This window comes from Rissa tridactyla, chromosome 20, assembly GCF_028500815.1.
Source record: "Rissa tridactyla isolate bRisTri1 chromosome 20, bRisTri1.patW.cur.20221130, whole genome shotgun sequence".
NCBI lineage: Eukaryota > Metazoa > Chordata > Aves > Charadriiformes > Laridae > Rissa > Rissa tridactyla.
The window spans coordinates 7,613,581-7,629,224 of NC_071485.1; the positions used below are offsets into that span (position 1 = coordinate 7,613,581).

The window sequence follows — 15,644 nt, forward strand, 5'->3', positions numbered from 1 at the left end:
TTGGCTCATTTCCTTTCCAGCACTATGGAGTATTCAGCACAGTGACTTGACAAATATGTTTATTGTTAAAACCTCAGCATCTAGCGATAAGGATATACCAGCTACATTGAGAGATGAGGTACAGGAGAAAAGCGAATAGGGAACAGGCTCTTGGCCCTTCTAAGGGATCATAAATCACACGGAAGTAATTGAATAACAAGAGTGGTACTGGTGATGGTGCGGGTAGGAGAGATGGCGAGCCAGAAACTCAAAGGACAAGAATTTACACAACAAAAAGTGCAAGACAGGAGGCAAACAGGTTGTCTTCAAAATCCGCTGCTTCACTAATGCTCTATTAGAAACCCCATTGACCTTAGCAATCTGTTGGCCGTTTATTTTACTAGCTTTACAATGCACATTTGTTTTCTTTTTAATATTGTAGGTTTCCATTTAATTAAGCAGCTGAGAGGCATGAGTGTGGTGTTAGTGCTACTTCCTATGGTGCTGTTTGTTATGCTTGCGGGGGCTCAGCGAGCTTGCCCCAAGAACTGCAGATGCGATGGCAAGATTGTGTACTGCGAATCTCATGCATTCAGAGACATCCCTCAGAATATTTCTGGAGGGTCTCAAGGCTTATCGTTACGGTACAACAGCATTCAGAAGCTTAAATCAAATCAGTTTGCGGGCCTGAATCAGCTCATATGGCTTTATCTTGACCATAATTACATCAGCTCCGTGGATGAGGATGCATTTCAGGGGATCCGCAGGCTGAAGGAATTAATTCTAAGCTCCAACAAAATTACCCATCTGCACAACAAAACGTTTCACCCGGTCCCCAACCTCCGCAATCTGGACCTCTCGTACAACAAGTTGCAGGTGCTGCAGTCCGAGCAGTTCAAGGGCCTTCGTAAACTCTTGATCTTGCATTTGCGGTCTAACTCGCTGAAAACCGTGCCCATCCGAGTTTTCCAAGACTGCCGAAACCTTGACTTTCTGGATTTGGGCTACAACCGCCTGCGAAGCTTATCCCGTAATGCTTTCGCTGGCCTTTTGAAGTTAACAGAGCTCCACTTGGAGCACAACCAGTTTTCTAAGATCAATTTTGCCCACTTTCCACGCCTCTTCAACCTTCGCTCGATTTATTTGCAGTGGAATAGGATCCGGTCTATTAGCCAAGGGTTAACGTGGACTTGGAGTTCCTTGCACAACTTGGATTTATCAGGAAATGACATTACAGGGGTAGAGCCTGGGACCTTCCAGTGCCTCCCCAACCTGCAAAAGCTGAACCTGGATTCCAACAAACTCACCAACATCTCTCAGGAGACCATCAATACCTGGATCTCGCTCATCTCCATCACTCTGTCCGGAAATATGTGGGAATGTACTCGAAGCATTTGCCCTCTGTTTACTTGGCTAAAGAATTTCAAGGGAAATAAAGAAAGCACTATGATATGTGCAGGCCCTAAACACATCCAGGGTGAAAAGGTGAGCGATGCTGTGGAAACATATAATATCTGTGCTGAAATCCAGGTGGTGGTTACCGAAAGGTCGTACCAGACACCCAAAACCCCCCAGAGACCTGTCTTCGTTCCTAAACCTACCGTTTCCAAACTGGAGAGCAATCAGCCGACATCTGTGATGCCGAGCCCTTCTGCAGACCTCCCGACACCCGGAGTGGAACCAGAGTACGAGCACGTTTCCTTTCACAAAATAATTGCGGGAAGCGTGGCCCTCTTTCTTTCGGTGGCCATGATTTTGTTGGTTATCTACGTGTCGTGGAAGCGCTACCCAGCCAGCATGAAGCAGCTCCAGCAGCACTCTCTCATGAAGAGGCGCAGGAAAAAGGCCCGAGAGTCTGAAAGGCAAATGAACTCCCCTTTACAGGAGTATTACGTGGACTACAAGCCAACAAACTCTGAGACCATGGATGTATCGGTTAATGGATCTGGGCCCTGCACGTATACCATCTCTGGCTCCAGGGAATGCGAGGTATGAACCATGATCCTCCTAAAACCATTTCAGCTGCTGGGAAGGAGAGGTAAATGTTCGAAGCTCTTGAGGTGTCTCTAAACGCTAGAAAGATTCGTGAGATTGTTTTTTGCTTTTGGGTTTGCTCGGTATGAAGGGTTATCTCATCAAATAACAGTCAGGGAAGTGATGGTGATTACTTTGAATAATTCAGACTTATAAAACGGATAGGTTAAGTTGAAGTAAATAACAACGATAAAGGCATCTGGAGTGTTATTCTCCATTTTATTAGCAGTGGCTACGAGAGTCCCATTTTTAATGTATTGGTAGAAACAGAGGAGTTGAAGAACATTTTCTGTTTAAAAAATAAATATGGAAACCTCTTTATTCCAGACCTCACGACAAATCTTGAGGGGTTTATGGCCTATATAAAGATAATGCCAAAGATTTTCTGCATTTTCTGTCTGGTTCAGGAGTAAACCAGGGGACGAGAGGACTGCAGCACAGCCTTAGAGTTAGGCACTTAATTTGTTTTCCTGCAGAAGCAGGAACAGACAGGCTGCCTTGGTAGCTCTTCTGAACTCGAGTCCTGGAAAGCCCCAGGTCAAACAGGACATTTACAAGTTCTGGGTTGGGACAGGGGGATTCTTGAGGGTTTTTTAATTTCATTTTAGTGATCTTTCGCTTGAGAGACAACTCTAGTTAAGTTTCACGCATTTAAGCCATCTTACGATCTTGACTCAGCAACATGGGAAATACAAATAGCAAAAGCTCTCAGCACTTCTTTTGTCTGTTGTTCAGCTTTGGCAAGAAAATACTGTATTTTTTCATTGCTGTATTGTCAATGACTGTATTAATGAGTATGTAAGAACTGCTTTTACTTTGAATGCCACTGCTTATTTATACCTGGTAAGGGGGATTTGGGTGATTGCATTTCAGTACTTGTTACTTAATCCTGCCCGTGCTGCGCTATTAGGGGACCATGGTTGATTTTGCTTCCTTGGTTGTGGAAGTCCTACCTGAGAGTGCTTAATGCGCCTGTTGAAATCTGTTCATATCCATTTATGCAAATTGGGTTTGACGATGGTAGATTGTTGCCAGTGTCTTTGGCAGCCAGGTAGTACGGAAGGTGTGTTAATGGCGAGCAGTGCTGAGCAGACTGCAGTTCTAGGATCCTGATTTTTTTAAAAGTGGATATTTTCACTTTCTGACAATAGGCGATCTTTAAGATGTTTCACATGTGGCAACCAGCTGATTTTGGACCAGGAGATAAGGGTAAGGAAAAAAAAAAGTGTATGTTTTGGGGTTGCTTTGTCCAGACAAAGCAGCGTTGTCTTCAAAAAAAGAAAACCAGCTGTCATACCCTTGTCATTTCCACCACTATCACGTGAACGAAGGTGTGGGGTGTTTTTCCTGTTAGCAGTGCAAGTAGAGAGTAAGTGATGCTAACAAAGTTATTTTGGATTTTCACTGGCTGTCACAGGAGCATTAATTTGACCTGAAGAGCTGTCTCCTCTCCATGCTCAAGTTTAACACCTCTGAAGTTTCATTAGCTTGAATAAAATGCTGATTAATTTACACCAAGATGATTTGGAAGACAGCTGAATCTGCATGTCATAACTGAAAGTCCATGTAATGAAACCATAATCTGTAACGGAATTTGGATGTGATTGTAGTACATAGAAGAATAGGCAGTATGTGATGTTGTTTGGGAGACTGAAATTCGGATAGTTTGGATTATGGCAGATAAAAAGTTGAAGAGTCCTACCAGGTCTAGTTAACAGGAGGTCAACGTGGCATAATTTCTTCAAATTGGTGTCGGTTGTCACACGCAGCATTAAACACGGGGGGACCCCAGTTCACCTGGTTTCCAGGTGCTATCGCAGCACCAGAACAATTTCATTCTGCTGTTCTGTTCAGGGTAAGTTGCGCTGGCGCACAACGTCGCGGAACTCAAGATGTTTATCGTGTTGTCTGCTGGATTCGTGGTTATGGTGTAAATCAGTAAGACTGTACTGAACACGACAGTGCTGTCCCAGGGTGGCACTGGTCGAAAGGATGCTCTGTCTTAGCATGGTGATTTAGTGAGCGTTGGCTGCTGGTACAGAAGACTTCAGGAGGCTGAAACCAGCAGATCGTTGAAGGCACATGTAGCAACCATAAGCCCCCACTGAAATACTATCTTCGGCTTGGATTTAACATTCTTTGTCTCCATAGCTACAAGGTTCCACTTGTAAAAGGATAGATATGCACTGTATGGTACTTAAAAATGGTAAGAAAAAAAAATATCCTTGTAGTGTCTTCAGCAGTGGAAAGGTTTTATGTTTGGGGAAAAAAAAGAAAATGGCATATCTCATTATTTACTCATTTACCTAGATGTACATACTTGTAGGAAAACTATTATTTGGTACAAGTGAGACATAGCTCAGGCCCATCCTCCTCTGACTTGCTTATTCCTTGTGCTCAGACTGAGGTTTCTCCCATGAAAGGGCCACTGAGAGGGGAGAAGAGTGTCTGGATATCAAAATGAAGGCAGGCAGGCTTTCAGAATTCGTTGCTAATGACTTTATTGATTTTTTTTTTTTTTTAGTACTATTTTTCAAATGATTGTTTTCACACGTCTACACCACCACCACCCACCCCCCCCCCCTACACCTGCAGGCAGCTGAGGTGTCCAAAAATGGTGTCTTTCAGGAAAGAAGTAATGTCTTAGTTCCATTGTAACCTGGGAAGGATACTCTCTTGCTGGTAGTTGGTACCAAGGAACGGTTTCTGAGCGTGGCCTAAGGTCGTGTGAGCAGCCCTGTTACGTTCACAGGGATGATTTTGTTTTGAGACGTGTCCAGCTCATCTCATCCATAAACACGTGTTTTCCATGGCAGAACTGGCCTTGAAACATCATGCTTAGGTATTTATGCAGGTTCTTTTTTTCACCGCAGCTATGCACAGCGAGGTGGTGGTTGTTCTTGTTTCAAGATTTCTAACCTACAGCAAAGCAAGAGGCGTACGAGAGCTGCCCTGCGTCGGGTCCGTATGCTGGAAGCAGGGGAGTTGCAGGTATGGGTTGTCAGGCTGCTTTTTCCAGTCCAGGCTTTATGAATTATTTCTTGTATTACAGAGAGAGCGCCAAAGTCAGGCTTGCTGTAAATGGGAGCAACTTTTTTGGCATCGGTGGGATTGTAATCACTGACACCTGGCCTATGGTATTCTATTTAGTCTATTGGCAAGGGTTTCTAAAAAAACTGGATGCTTATGGTTTTGGCTCTCGCCATCCAGTTAGCAGACTGCTGCTATCTCATTTCGGTATTTGCTTTGCTTTGTGCATGTGCATCTTATTCCCTCTCTCTTTCATATTTATTTGTACATTTGCTGAAGATCTAGGCGCCATAAAAAGCAATTTCATAAACCAATGCTATATAGCACACTGTGAAGGTGTATGGGCAGAAGGAACAAAAATGTTTCCTCCTTTCTCCTGGAAGCTTAATCATCTCCCGTTTCTCAGGCTGGCAGTCACAAAACAAACAACAACCAGCCACACAAGTGAACATCTTTTCTGTGTTAACTGAGCGGGGTTGATGTGAAGCCCTTTGAGAGACGGTTGACACAGACCCTGTGAGGTTACTTTTTACACTTTCGTTTCTCAATGTCTAACCGTACCCCGGCGCTTGACAAACAAGTCCACCTGTTCACATGCAAGAACACCTCTGCCGCGATGCGCCCTGTTTTCCATTGGAGTGAAAACCAGGGCAGTTGTCACTTGTATTCGTACATGCTAAATCAGTCACACAAAATTATGTTCACTTTGAATTCTGCTTCCTCCCCTCTTGCCAGTGGGAAGGAATAGATTGATAAAGGAATGCAGCATATGCAGACGTGGTGGGCCGCTCTTGACCTCCTCCTTTTGAGCCTAATTTAAAAGGAAATGTTGACACGCCACCGTTGTTTATTATTTATTTATTAAACACCATTACTGTGTTGTTTTGAACAAGATGCAAAAAGGAAAAAACAAAAGAGTCTCCATGGCCCAGATACTGTTCAATCGAGGTTGCAGTTCCGCGAGAGTGTCCACGGTTCTGTAACCCACCTTTGGAAGGGCTGCCCAGGGGCTGAGCATGAGCTCCTGGGGTATTGCGACCTCAACGATTGGCAAATTTTCTTTTTTTCCTTTCTTTTTTTTTTTTTTTCCTTTTTTTTTTCTTTTTTTTTTTTTTAGATCAGTGATCATTTTTCCTTTGTTCATCAGCCTTATGTTTTGATAAGGAATGCGCAGCAAGGACTTTGTGGCTGAGCTGTGAGTTTGTCATAGTTTGGGGGAATGCAAAAGAAGGTGATTCCACAGGAATTATGTTACAAAGAGAAGAATTTGGGAGGTGGTGAGTGAGGAGTATGGGTAACTGTTAATTGGATAGCCTGCTGTTGTCATTTTAGGGCCAAAGTGGTGTGGTTATCCTTCCAGTGAGCCTGTTCTGGAACACTGTAGGGTGGGCATCATTCATTCAGCTTTCTCGTGTCCTTCTGTGCTACGGCTCCTCCTCTGCCTCTCTTCCTCCGCCTCTCTGTGATTGTAGATGGACCTTAAATTCTTGTTTGAGTTGCAAACAGAAGGGTGAATCAATCTAATGAAACTCTGTCATAAGCTCTGTGTTTGTATTCGGAGAGTAAGCAAAGGCTAAGCTGATAGCACTTTTCCTCAGTGCAGGATATCTGGAATAAATATGTCAGAAGCGGCTCAGAGGTGAAATCTTTTGGGCACAGGGCCAGCGAGAGGTTTGAGGAGAAAGGAGATTTCAGAAATGTCTTCAGGATTAGGACCAAAGGTAGAAATTTGTGTTTGTCACCATTCGGAGGCTTCGTTAGCATTGCCTACTTGCAAATAACAAGTGTAATGTCAGCATACGGAAAGTTGGGCTATAGAAGTACTGGTGATGTAGCAATAAATGCACAGGGGCAAATTTTCCTGGGCTCAGCACTTGTAAAGTGTGAGATTTCCCAAAGATATCAACAAAATGACCGACCGTATTTCCGGAAGAGCTCAGCCAGCTGTGCGGCAGCAATTGAGACACTGTAAATTTGAAGAGGGAGCTGCAGAGGATGCTGAACGCTTCTGAAAGCCTTGCTCAGTCCTTACGCGGGTGCCTGGGTGAGAGATCAGCTTGGCTGAACTTTGGTCTCACAGTACAGGTGTTGGGAGACCTTGCAAGGGACTTCCTCTGGGACGATGCAGATAATCTGTGGCAAAGGAAGAAGCTGAACCCTCGTCTCCCAGATTTTAATTTAGGCTTGGGAACTTTCCTACCGGCATTTCAGACGTTATGTTTGCTCCGCCGGACCTCATCCATAGCCTGACAGTTAATTGACAGAACTCTGAAATTGAGCTGTGAGGATTCATAGTCTTATGCATAACATCCCGCTGGGAGGGTGACTGATGGACCATCATCCTCCTTGCCTTCCCTTCACTGCTTTTTCTACTTCCCCTAATTCTGCCACTTTCTAGAAACTTCATGGTTTGAATTTTGCACCGTGAGGACTGCTCAAACGGAGAGGATGCTGCATTGTAAAAGCTTTGTACAAGAGGAGGAAATAATTGTATTCCTATTACAATTGTTGCTCAGGTCCTCCGAAGGATTCCTGCGTTGCTGGAATTGTGACAGATGCAGTTTGCCCTCTCCAGCTCTCTTTTCCTTTCTCTCACCCCTTCTTCTGCTTTTGCTCAAACTCTGTGATGTGCTGCCAGTATTTTAAGGAGGAGAAAAAAAATTTATTTTAGTCCATTATGTACCTCATGCCAGGAGAGAGAACGCTAACAGAAATAGTGAAGAAATCTTGTTGAACCTACTCATTTCTGTGTTTTTTTTTCTTTTTAAACACACACCAAAAAAAAAAAACAAAACCAACCAACCTACAATCTAAAAGGGGCAAACAGAACAGTCTTATTAGTAAGTATCCTGCTGCTGGAAATGTTTCTCAAACTCTTCTCCAGAATAATAGAGTTGACCTGATTCTTGGTGTTAAGAGTGTTCCCTAAACTCCAGGGGCTGTTAGAGCCCAGAGCTGGCTGAGCTGGGCTGGGTGCTGGAAATGATGCTTCTCTGCGGTGATGCTCACGTCCTCCTTTTCCCTGGGAGGAGAGACCTGCGCGTTCCAAAGCCCTTGGGACACCAGTCCAGGTCTCCACCGTGTTACATCCATGGAGATGCTCTCCCTGCTCTGTCAGGTTGCGCTTTTCTACAGGAGCTGCCTGGCACACAGGAGCGTGCAGCCCTCTATTGTGCAGTAAACATTTTGATACGAAAAATTCCTGTGTGATTTGTGTTTATAGCACCACTAACATCCTGGTATTTGGTCATTTCAAGTCAGGTATTTTAGGACGGAGCACAGATGGGCTGCAGCAGTAAACATTTTTGACACTAATCAGCTTTTATCACATCTGCCTGTTGTGCAGCCAAATAAGCTCAGATTGCGCATGGATCTCTCCATCTACACAAAAAGATGACTGGATCAGTTCTGAGGGATTGCCAGGGAGTTATTGTCTCAGTTCCTTGCTGCAAAATTCCAATTGTGATAGAAGCTAGAGTATGTGGCGAAGGGACGGCGTGAGAGGGTGTTACTTGAGGGGAGTATTGGTTTCTTAGCCTAATGAATTTGTTCTGTCGTTGCCTTTTTAAGTCAGAGGGAAATAAAAAGCTCTTCCTGGTAGCTGTATGGGTCACGCTGCTGCCATGGGCTCTCGAATGGGGATTTTCCACCCGCAAGAATGGGGAAGGCAGGAAGGGCCAGAAGATGCTGCTCGTCTGTAATCTCTCACCGTCTGGGGTACGTTCCAGCAAAACCTCCACTGTTGTTTCTTGGTTCAAGTAGAGATTTATTTTTGTGGGTCTTTAGATACATTTAACTATAATTGGCTGGAATATGAGACGGATTCATGGAAGCTAGCAAGCCAGAAAGTCTTTCCTAAAAGCTCTGTGGTTCCCAGGCTGTGTCTCTGTCAGCGGGCGACTTCCTACAGAGAGTGACAGGGCTGCGCGAGGATGCTTCAGCTTCTCTCCTTTGTGGACAAAGCAGCAGGGACTTTTTTGCATAGTACTTTTTATCTGAAGTTCTTAAAACTCATCAGTTAAGTAACATTATCCTATTTTTTACTCCCTCTATCATGTAGATCATGATCATATGCAACAGCTCTTTGCTGTGAAGGTTCCATTTTTCTTCTGTTCTTTCACCATCACCATATTATTCGGTTTCCTCTGAAATATGCAACAATAAAAAGAAAAATAATATTTCTGGGTTTAGCCTGTGGGGAAAACTAGAATGGTCAGTTTGTTTATGACCAAAGGCAGACTGTTGAGGTTTTGTTTTTCTATAGGTATGTGTTTTGTTTATTCAGAGACCTAAATGGGGAAGACTGACCTTTATGTTGATTTTGATACTAAGTTTTGTAAGTTCTTGTGTCATATAAAAAGTACTTAGTATTTTCTGTCCGAACATTTCAGCTGCGCTGCTGAAGTGTTACATCAGGAGAAAAATTAGATGGTTGTTAAGTCACTTTGTATTAGATGTATTGTGGAATGTGGCGCGTCCTTCGTCGCAACAGGCAGAGCTTGGTAATTATGTAGTGTACAAAGATCTTTTGATACGTTCAGCGTTGGGTGTGCGCGCAATGCTTCCAACTGCATACTGATAGAAATATAAATTGTAGAAAAAGCAATCTCAATCTCCAATTTTCAACAGACAATGAAAGAACCAGTTTTAAAGCAGAAGGTTCATTGTATTTTTTTCTGTGTTAACTCTGGTCTAGATTTTTTGTTACTTGTACGTTACTTGTATTTTAATCCAATTAAGAAGCAGGCAGTAGAAAGCAAAAGAAAGTAAGGGCAGTGTAAGGGTAGTGTTATTACTAGTGGTGTTTGGTAGCAGCTGACAACTCCCAAGTTTAATGGCTGTATGAAAATATCGAAGGAATCATTTTTTGTCTGGGAGAACAGGACGCAGTGGGTAATCTAAACGAGTAGGGCGTAGAAAGAGGAAACGCAGACATGAAGAGTGATTTCCTTGCGGGGGAGGAGTTGACCAGTGAGTACTGCAGTCCAGGTTTTAAGAAACCTTTGACAATATTCTGTTTATTGGATAACTCCAAGTCTCAGCCTTGCGCAGGGGAAGGGCCACCCCGTGTTCTGCGATTGCACTGTGCACAGGTTAAAACACGCTCCTGGGCATCAGGCCAAGGACAGACCTGTTTGGCACCGAGTACAAGCTTCAAGCTCTCCATGGGAAGGTCAGTCTCACCCTTAGTGCCTTGCACTCTCGTACGCCTTAACTTAATTTTTTTTTCCAGACTTTTCCACTGCATAGAGTGTCTTTGATGAATAGACTTGAGTTGTGTGTTTTTGCTCATTTTCAAACTCAGTTCTCATTAAAAATCATCTTCCCCTTCTGTGTGATGGCCTCTGAAACCCCAGATGATTCTTCACTGCTCTCATCTTTCACTAACACATCCATTTGGATTATCTTTGTGCCGTGATGGATGCTTTAAAAGGAACCAACAAGGCCATCAAATTCTTGCCCTGGTTCAACTAGCATTTGTTAATGTTCTAAATCATCTTGGGCCTGAAATGTGCTACTTCTTAAATTTAGATGATGTGATTGCCTGAAGCCTCTCCATGTGTTAATTAAATCATCATAATTGTGGTTTCTTGAGAATGACAGGTTATAAATAGTTTTTCTTTCCCCCCTCCTGCAGTAATTTGGTGTGAATGACAGGCAAAACAGCTATTGTTTAAACTGTACATCTGACACTGTCCTTCCCATTCAGACTCTATTCCTCTGCCTTTATTTGATTGTCCTGAAATAATGGACAGTGTCATTCTTACAGGGTAGTTAATTACCGTGCTCTTCTCACATTATGTGAAGATGAGAGAAATGATTTTTCTGGGTCATCATTATCCGTTTAATTTAACAGAATGTGGATTAAGGAGTACTGAAGGTCGGGGCAGATGTTGAGTGTCTGTATGTATATACACACGCACACAGGTCAGAACACACAGAACAAGTCCTAAGACTAATACATTGTAGTAAGAATTTTATTTCCATCTATAATGTCATGTCTCATCCAGATTTTGGGGGAAATAGACGCCGCAGTGTTCTTGACATTGTTTTCCTCCATTGCTCCCATGTGTAGGCCTTCACCTGGGACGGTGTGTCCTTGCTGGGCTGGAACTGGCAAAAAGCAGGACAACTTGATAACGTTCCACATTGCTTGGAAACAAACTGATTACAGTTCTTTTCATTCTTAATATTGAAAAAGAAAAAAGGCTGCAAATACTGAAGTTGACCAAGAATTTGTACAAAGTTTCTACTGGACTTTTGATCTTGCCTAGCTTCAGAGCCGCTCTGTCCCATGTCTGTGAGAGAACGAGGTAGAAGTGATGCTGGTGGGAACATCCTCAGGCTTGCATCCTGCATAATCCCATTAGGCAGTTAGGCATTGCTCCCCTTTAATGTGGGTCTGCGCACTGTTTGCAGCTCTAATTTGTGGAAGAACCTAAGGCTAGATCTTAGTCTGCTACTCTGGATCCTCCTTACTCTTCCAATTATACAGAGAAACCGCACCACTTCCTTACTTGAACTTTGAGCACAGAGATGTGTCGTGCTGACTGGCATAATTCAGAGTTAAATAAGATTCAAGAATGTATAGGAGAGAGCTCAACCTTTCTTTCTAAGATTGGGGGATGTCCTTCCTCCTCGTGAATTTGGCAAGCAAGGTGATCCACCAGTCAGCTGCGGCTGGAGGCCACAAGGTTCAGGAACTGGTCTAAACTCTGCTGTTAATTTATTGTGTGAGCTGGGAGACAACATTTCAGTGCCAACTCTCAGACTGTCAAAAGGAAAAAGGAAAGCAAGGTCACGTTGACTTTCATTAGAATTTGAGGATTGAAATCAATCCGTAAACCTTTGAAAATGTCTCCTGTCGTCTCTTAGTCTTTGCCCTCCCCTCTGCTTACGCCGGGCTCGGCTGGGGAGAATCGCCTTCCGCTCTGCTCCGGCAGGGTGGCACGGAGCAGGGCCGGGGCTTTAGCTACTGCTTTAACGTGAAAGCCGAAAGTATTGTCTGGGGCCTTAAGGGACTCCTACTGAGTCTGTTTTGTTCCTCGCATAAAAGCCAGTCTGAAGTGGTCTGCTTTGTCTTGGCGTGGTGTTAGCACATGCCTATTTAGTTCTTTTCAACTGTCTATACTATATTCAGATGCAACAGAGACTGACTTACAGCTACTCAGGTGCTCCCGTCTCCCAGTAGTTTTCTGCAGCGCAGGGAAATTGCATGATTTTAATGTAAATTTCTGATCCATTTCTTTCCCCAACGTTACCATTTTCTTTTCCAGAGCCTCTAAATCATATGTTAGGCTTCTGGCTTAAAAAGCCCCATCAATGTCACATGCAAAGCGAAATGGGGAAATGAAGGCAGTTCGTGTGTTTTTTGCAGCTGGAACACAAATTGTACAAATCAAAAAAGGAAGCAACCCACTGGCGATTTTGAATTATTAGAAATTTGTATATGAAAACAAAAGCTATGGGTATTTACTTTGCTGCCTTTTCTTTGTTGAATATATTAAGAGTCCCAGAGCGCACAAAGCTTTGACAACCTGAGGAATCGATTAACCTTGTTCTATTCATGATTAGCTCCCAAACATTTATGACATTAGCTTTTGAGATGGAGGTCTGTACTTCTTCGTTTTTCTGTAATAGACAAGGGATGGGAATTAACGTTGCTCCCGTGAGTTTTCCACGTGGGTTGTAAGTAAAAGGAGGCGTAACATTTTGTATTTCATTACCTCTTGTGTCTAATGAAGATTGGAGGGGGGGGATCTTTTACCCTGATACACATAAAAAATTTGAAGTGGAGAAGAGGCAGTTAGCCGCCTGCTTTGTCTTCTTTTATATCAAGGGCCACAAAACTTCCCAAAGTTACGCTGTTTATAAACCCAATAATTTATTTTGACTAAGAAGTGCCTCCAGAGAGTCGCTTGAGGACTTAGAGAGAAAACTCCACTTCTCTGATAATTTGTTCCAAAGGTTAATAACCTTCACAGTGAAAAATAACTTGTCCAGCTGTTAAAATCATCCCTTTCTCCACAGTGACATTAAGCTAATCTGAGAGGACGACGTATCTGATATTCAGGACGTGGCTGAGGAGATGTGTGTGTGTTATCCAGCTCAGGGAAGTGCGGTTACAAACAAAACCACAGGAGATCACGTGGAGGCTTGCGCACGGAAATAGCCCCACTCCTTTTAAGCTTTCAAGAAAATTACATTTTAATTGAATTGTTATAGGAAAATATATTTATCCAAACTGCTGAAGTAAGCAATTTTCCGCACATCTCTCCTTCTCTTGTTCCTTTCACCGTGTTTTTGGCTAGTCCTCCAGCTGCTGGTCTTGCTCTGTGGTGGAGCTCTCTCCACGGGGCTGCCGTGCAGGGACTCGCTGCTCCTCCAGGCCGAGACCTAGAGCAGAAAACCAGAGACCTTGACATCTGTCACAAGCTCTGCATTTTTTTCCATGGGACAATTTTAACAAACTCAAGGTAATGACATTAAAAATGGTAGCGGTTTCTCATACTACGAAATACCATTTAAGGCAGGTCAGTGGCGTAGCGTAGGATGAGTTTGCTAACTTGGAGATCACCACAAGGCTTATGTATGCAAAAGTCACTGTTTGTAAACAAAGCTCAATATTCTGTTACTATATTTTAAGATTGGTGTGAATTCTGAGAGTTGTGTTTCCTTTATTATTCAGTGCCATTTAACAAGTTCTTATGTATATATTTATATGTGTGTATATATATGTTATAGCAATCTTCCAGTCCCTAAAGGGGCTCCAGGAAAGCTGGGGAGGGACTCTGGAGCAGGGAGGGGAGCCATGGGACGAGGGGGAAGGGTTTTCCACTGACAGAGGGGAGATTGAGATGAGATCTGGGGAAGAAATTGTTTGCTGTGAGGGGGGTGAGCCCCTGGCCCAGGTTGCCCAGAGAAGCTGTGGCTGCCCCATCCCTGGAGGGGTTCAAGGCCAGGTTGGCCGGGGCTTGGAGCAACCTGGGCTGGTGGGAGGTGTCCCTGCCCAGGGCAGGGGGTGGCACTGGGTGGCCTTTAAGGTCCCTTCCAACCCAAACCATTCATGATTCTACGATGCCTGCTGTCCCAACTCTAAAGGGCCTTTTTAGCTTGCTTCCTTTAAAACAACCTGAAGAAAAGGCTCTTTCACCCGCGACTCCCCAAATGTGGTGGGTTGTTGGCCTCAACTACATGGAATTTTATTGTTTTGCTTTTAATAAACTGCTACAATGAGGATATGATTGCTAAGGATTTCTTCAGTTAGCTTTATACCCATAAGAAAACAGGCTCTTTGAAGGACAGGTATTATTCTAGAATAACCATATTCAAGAGCTTCAGTAAATTACATGATTTTGGTATCCTGAGGAAAAAAATGAAGCATTTTTCAGTAATCCCAAGTCTGTCTTGTTCTGCAGAATTAACAAATGTTCCGGTTATAGGTAATTAATTAAAAATCATTGATGAGTCCAGGAATTGTACCAGTTTTATTTCTCCCATTAATTTGACATGATAAACTGCTGAAGATGGATTCAAAGTTGATGTCAGAAGAGTGTGGTAATGTACAAAACACTTACTGGAGCCAGCTCAGCTCGCACTTAACTTCGGCAGTCAAGAATCGCTGAAACGCAGTGCAGGATCAAGCTCCGTTTAAAAGCATCTTGTAGTGCTTCTGAGCTGCTTCTGTGCCCAGATCTTTCTCCCTGCCTCAATTCATCACGCTGTTCTCTCCTTAAAGCACGCATCTTCTACCTGGCTCTGCCTAAATTATACCTTCAGCTTTGTGTGATGCTTCACAGCAGTATGTTCTTGTCTTGGTTTGGAAAGGCGGACTTCGCACCCAGCTTACTTGGGCGGCTTTTAGCCTGGTTTACTGTTTCCACTTGCTATAATCTTCATAGGATTCCCTGTTACTTTTTCATTAACCATTCCTCTATTTTGAAGAGCTACAGATAAAGAATTTGCATTATTTATCAGCTATTTACATATCTGTCCTTGGGATTGTGTGCATTTGAGTGCATGTATTATACTTAGTGGCGTAATTTTTAGGCACTTTTTTCTTTTTTTTTTTTTTTTTTTCTTGCGTGCAACTCCCACAGTGTTTCTGACACAATTGATCGTAATATCTTATCACTTGAAAAACTGGCATTTTGAAGGGAAAGTGGCAGTTGCCATCTTCTGGAAGCACGTGCCGTTGATGCAGTTCGTGACCTTCCTTCATCAGCCAGCGTCCAGCCACTGGGCGTATTGTAGCGACACCACGTTGGGCATCTCTCCTGTAGATCACCCACTCATTCAGGTCAGTCATTCGGAGTGTGTGCGGTTTTTGAGCACGTACCTTTTTGCTGGGAAGCTGACAATTAAAATGGATCCCCATAGTGCAAGTCCACTGGCCGTGTGAATCATAATCAAGTAATTGGGTCTTCAGTCGAGTGGCTGAAGTGAGACTGGGGAAGGGGGAGCGAGCGGGGTGGAAGGGGCTGTGGAAGGTCGAGGGATGGAGCAGAGGTCGACAGTTACATTCTGAGCATAAGATTTCCTGTGCTCTCCCTAACTACCAAAGCGTTGTAAGGGAAGATGATGTTAGAATCATAGACTCG

General features: G+C 43.5%; 1 protein-coding gene across 15 annotated transcripts in view; it reads left to right on the forward strand.

The window, feature by feature from the left end:
* The window catches only part of LRRTM4 (leucine rich repeat transmembrane neuronal 4), a 487,149-nt gene that overhangs the window by 262,840 nt on the left and 208,665 nt on the right, over window positions 1-15,644 (forward strand). For 13 of the 15 annotated variants that reach the window (XM_054180794.1, XM_054180792.1, XM_054180805.1 and 10 more), the window contains one exon: window positions 422-1,968. In XM_054180794.1, coding sequence (XP_054036769.1) covers window positions 422-1,968 — 1,547 coding nt within the window. Of the gene's footprint in view, window positions 1-421; window positions 2,018-15,644 lie in introns of all 15 variants that reach the window. The other 2 variants (XM_054180806.1, XM_054180808.1) reach the window with 1 other exon arrangement.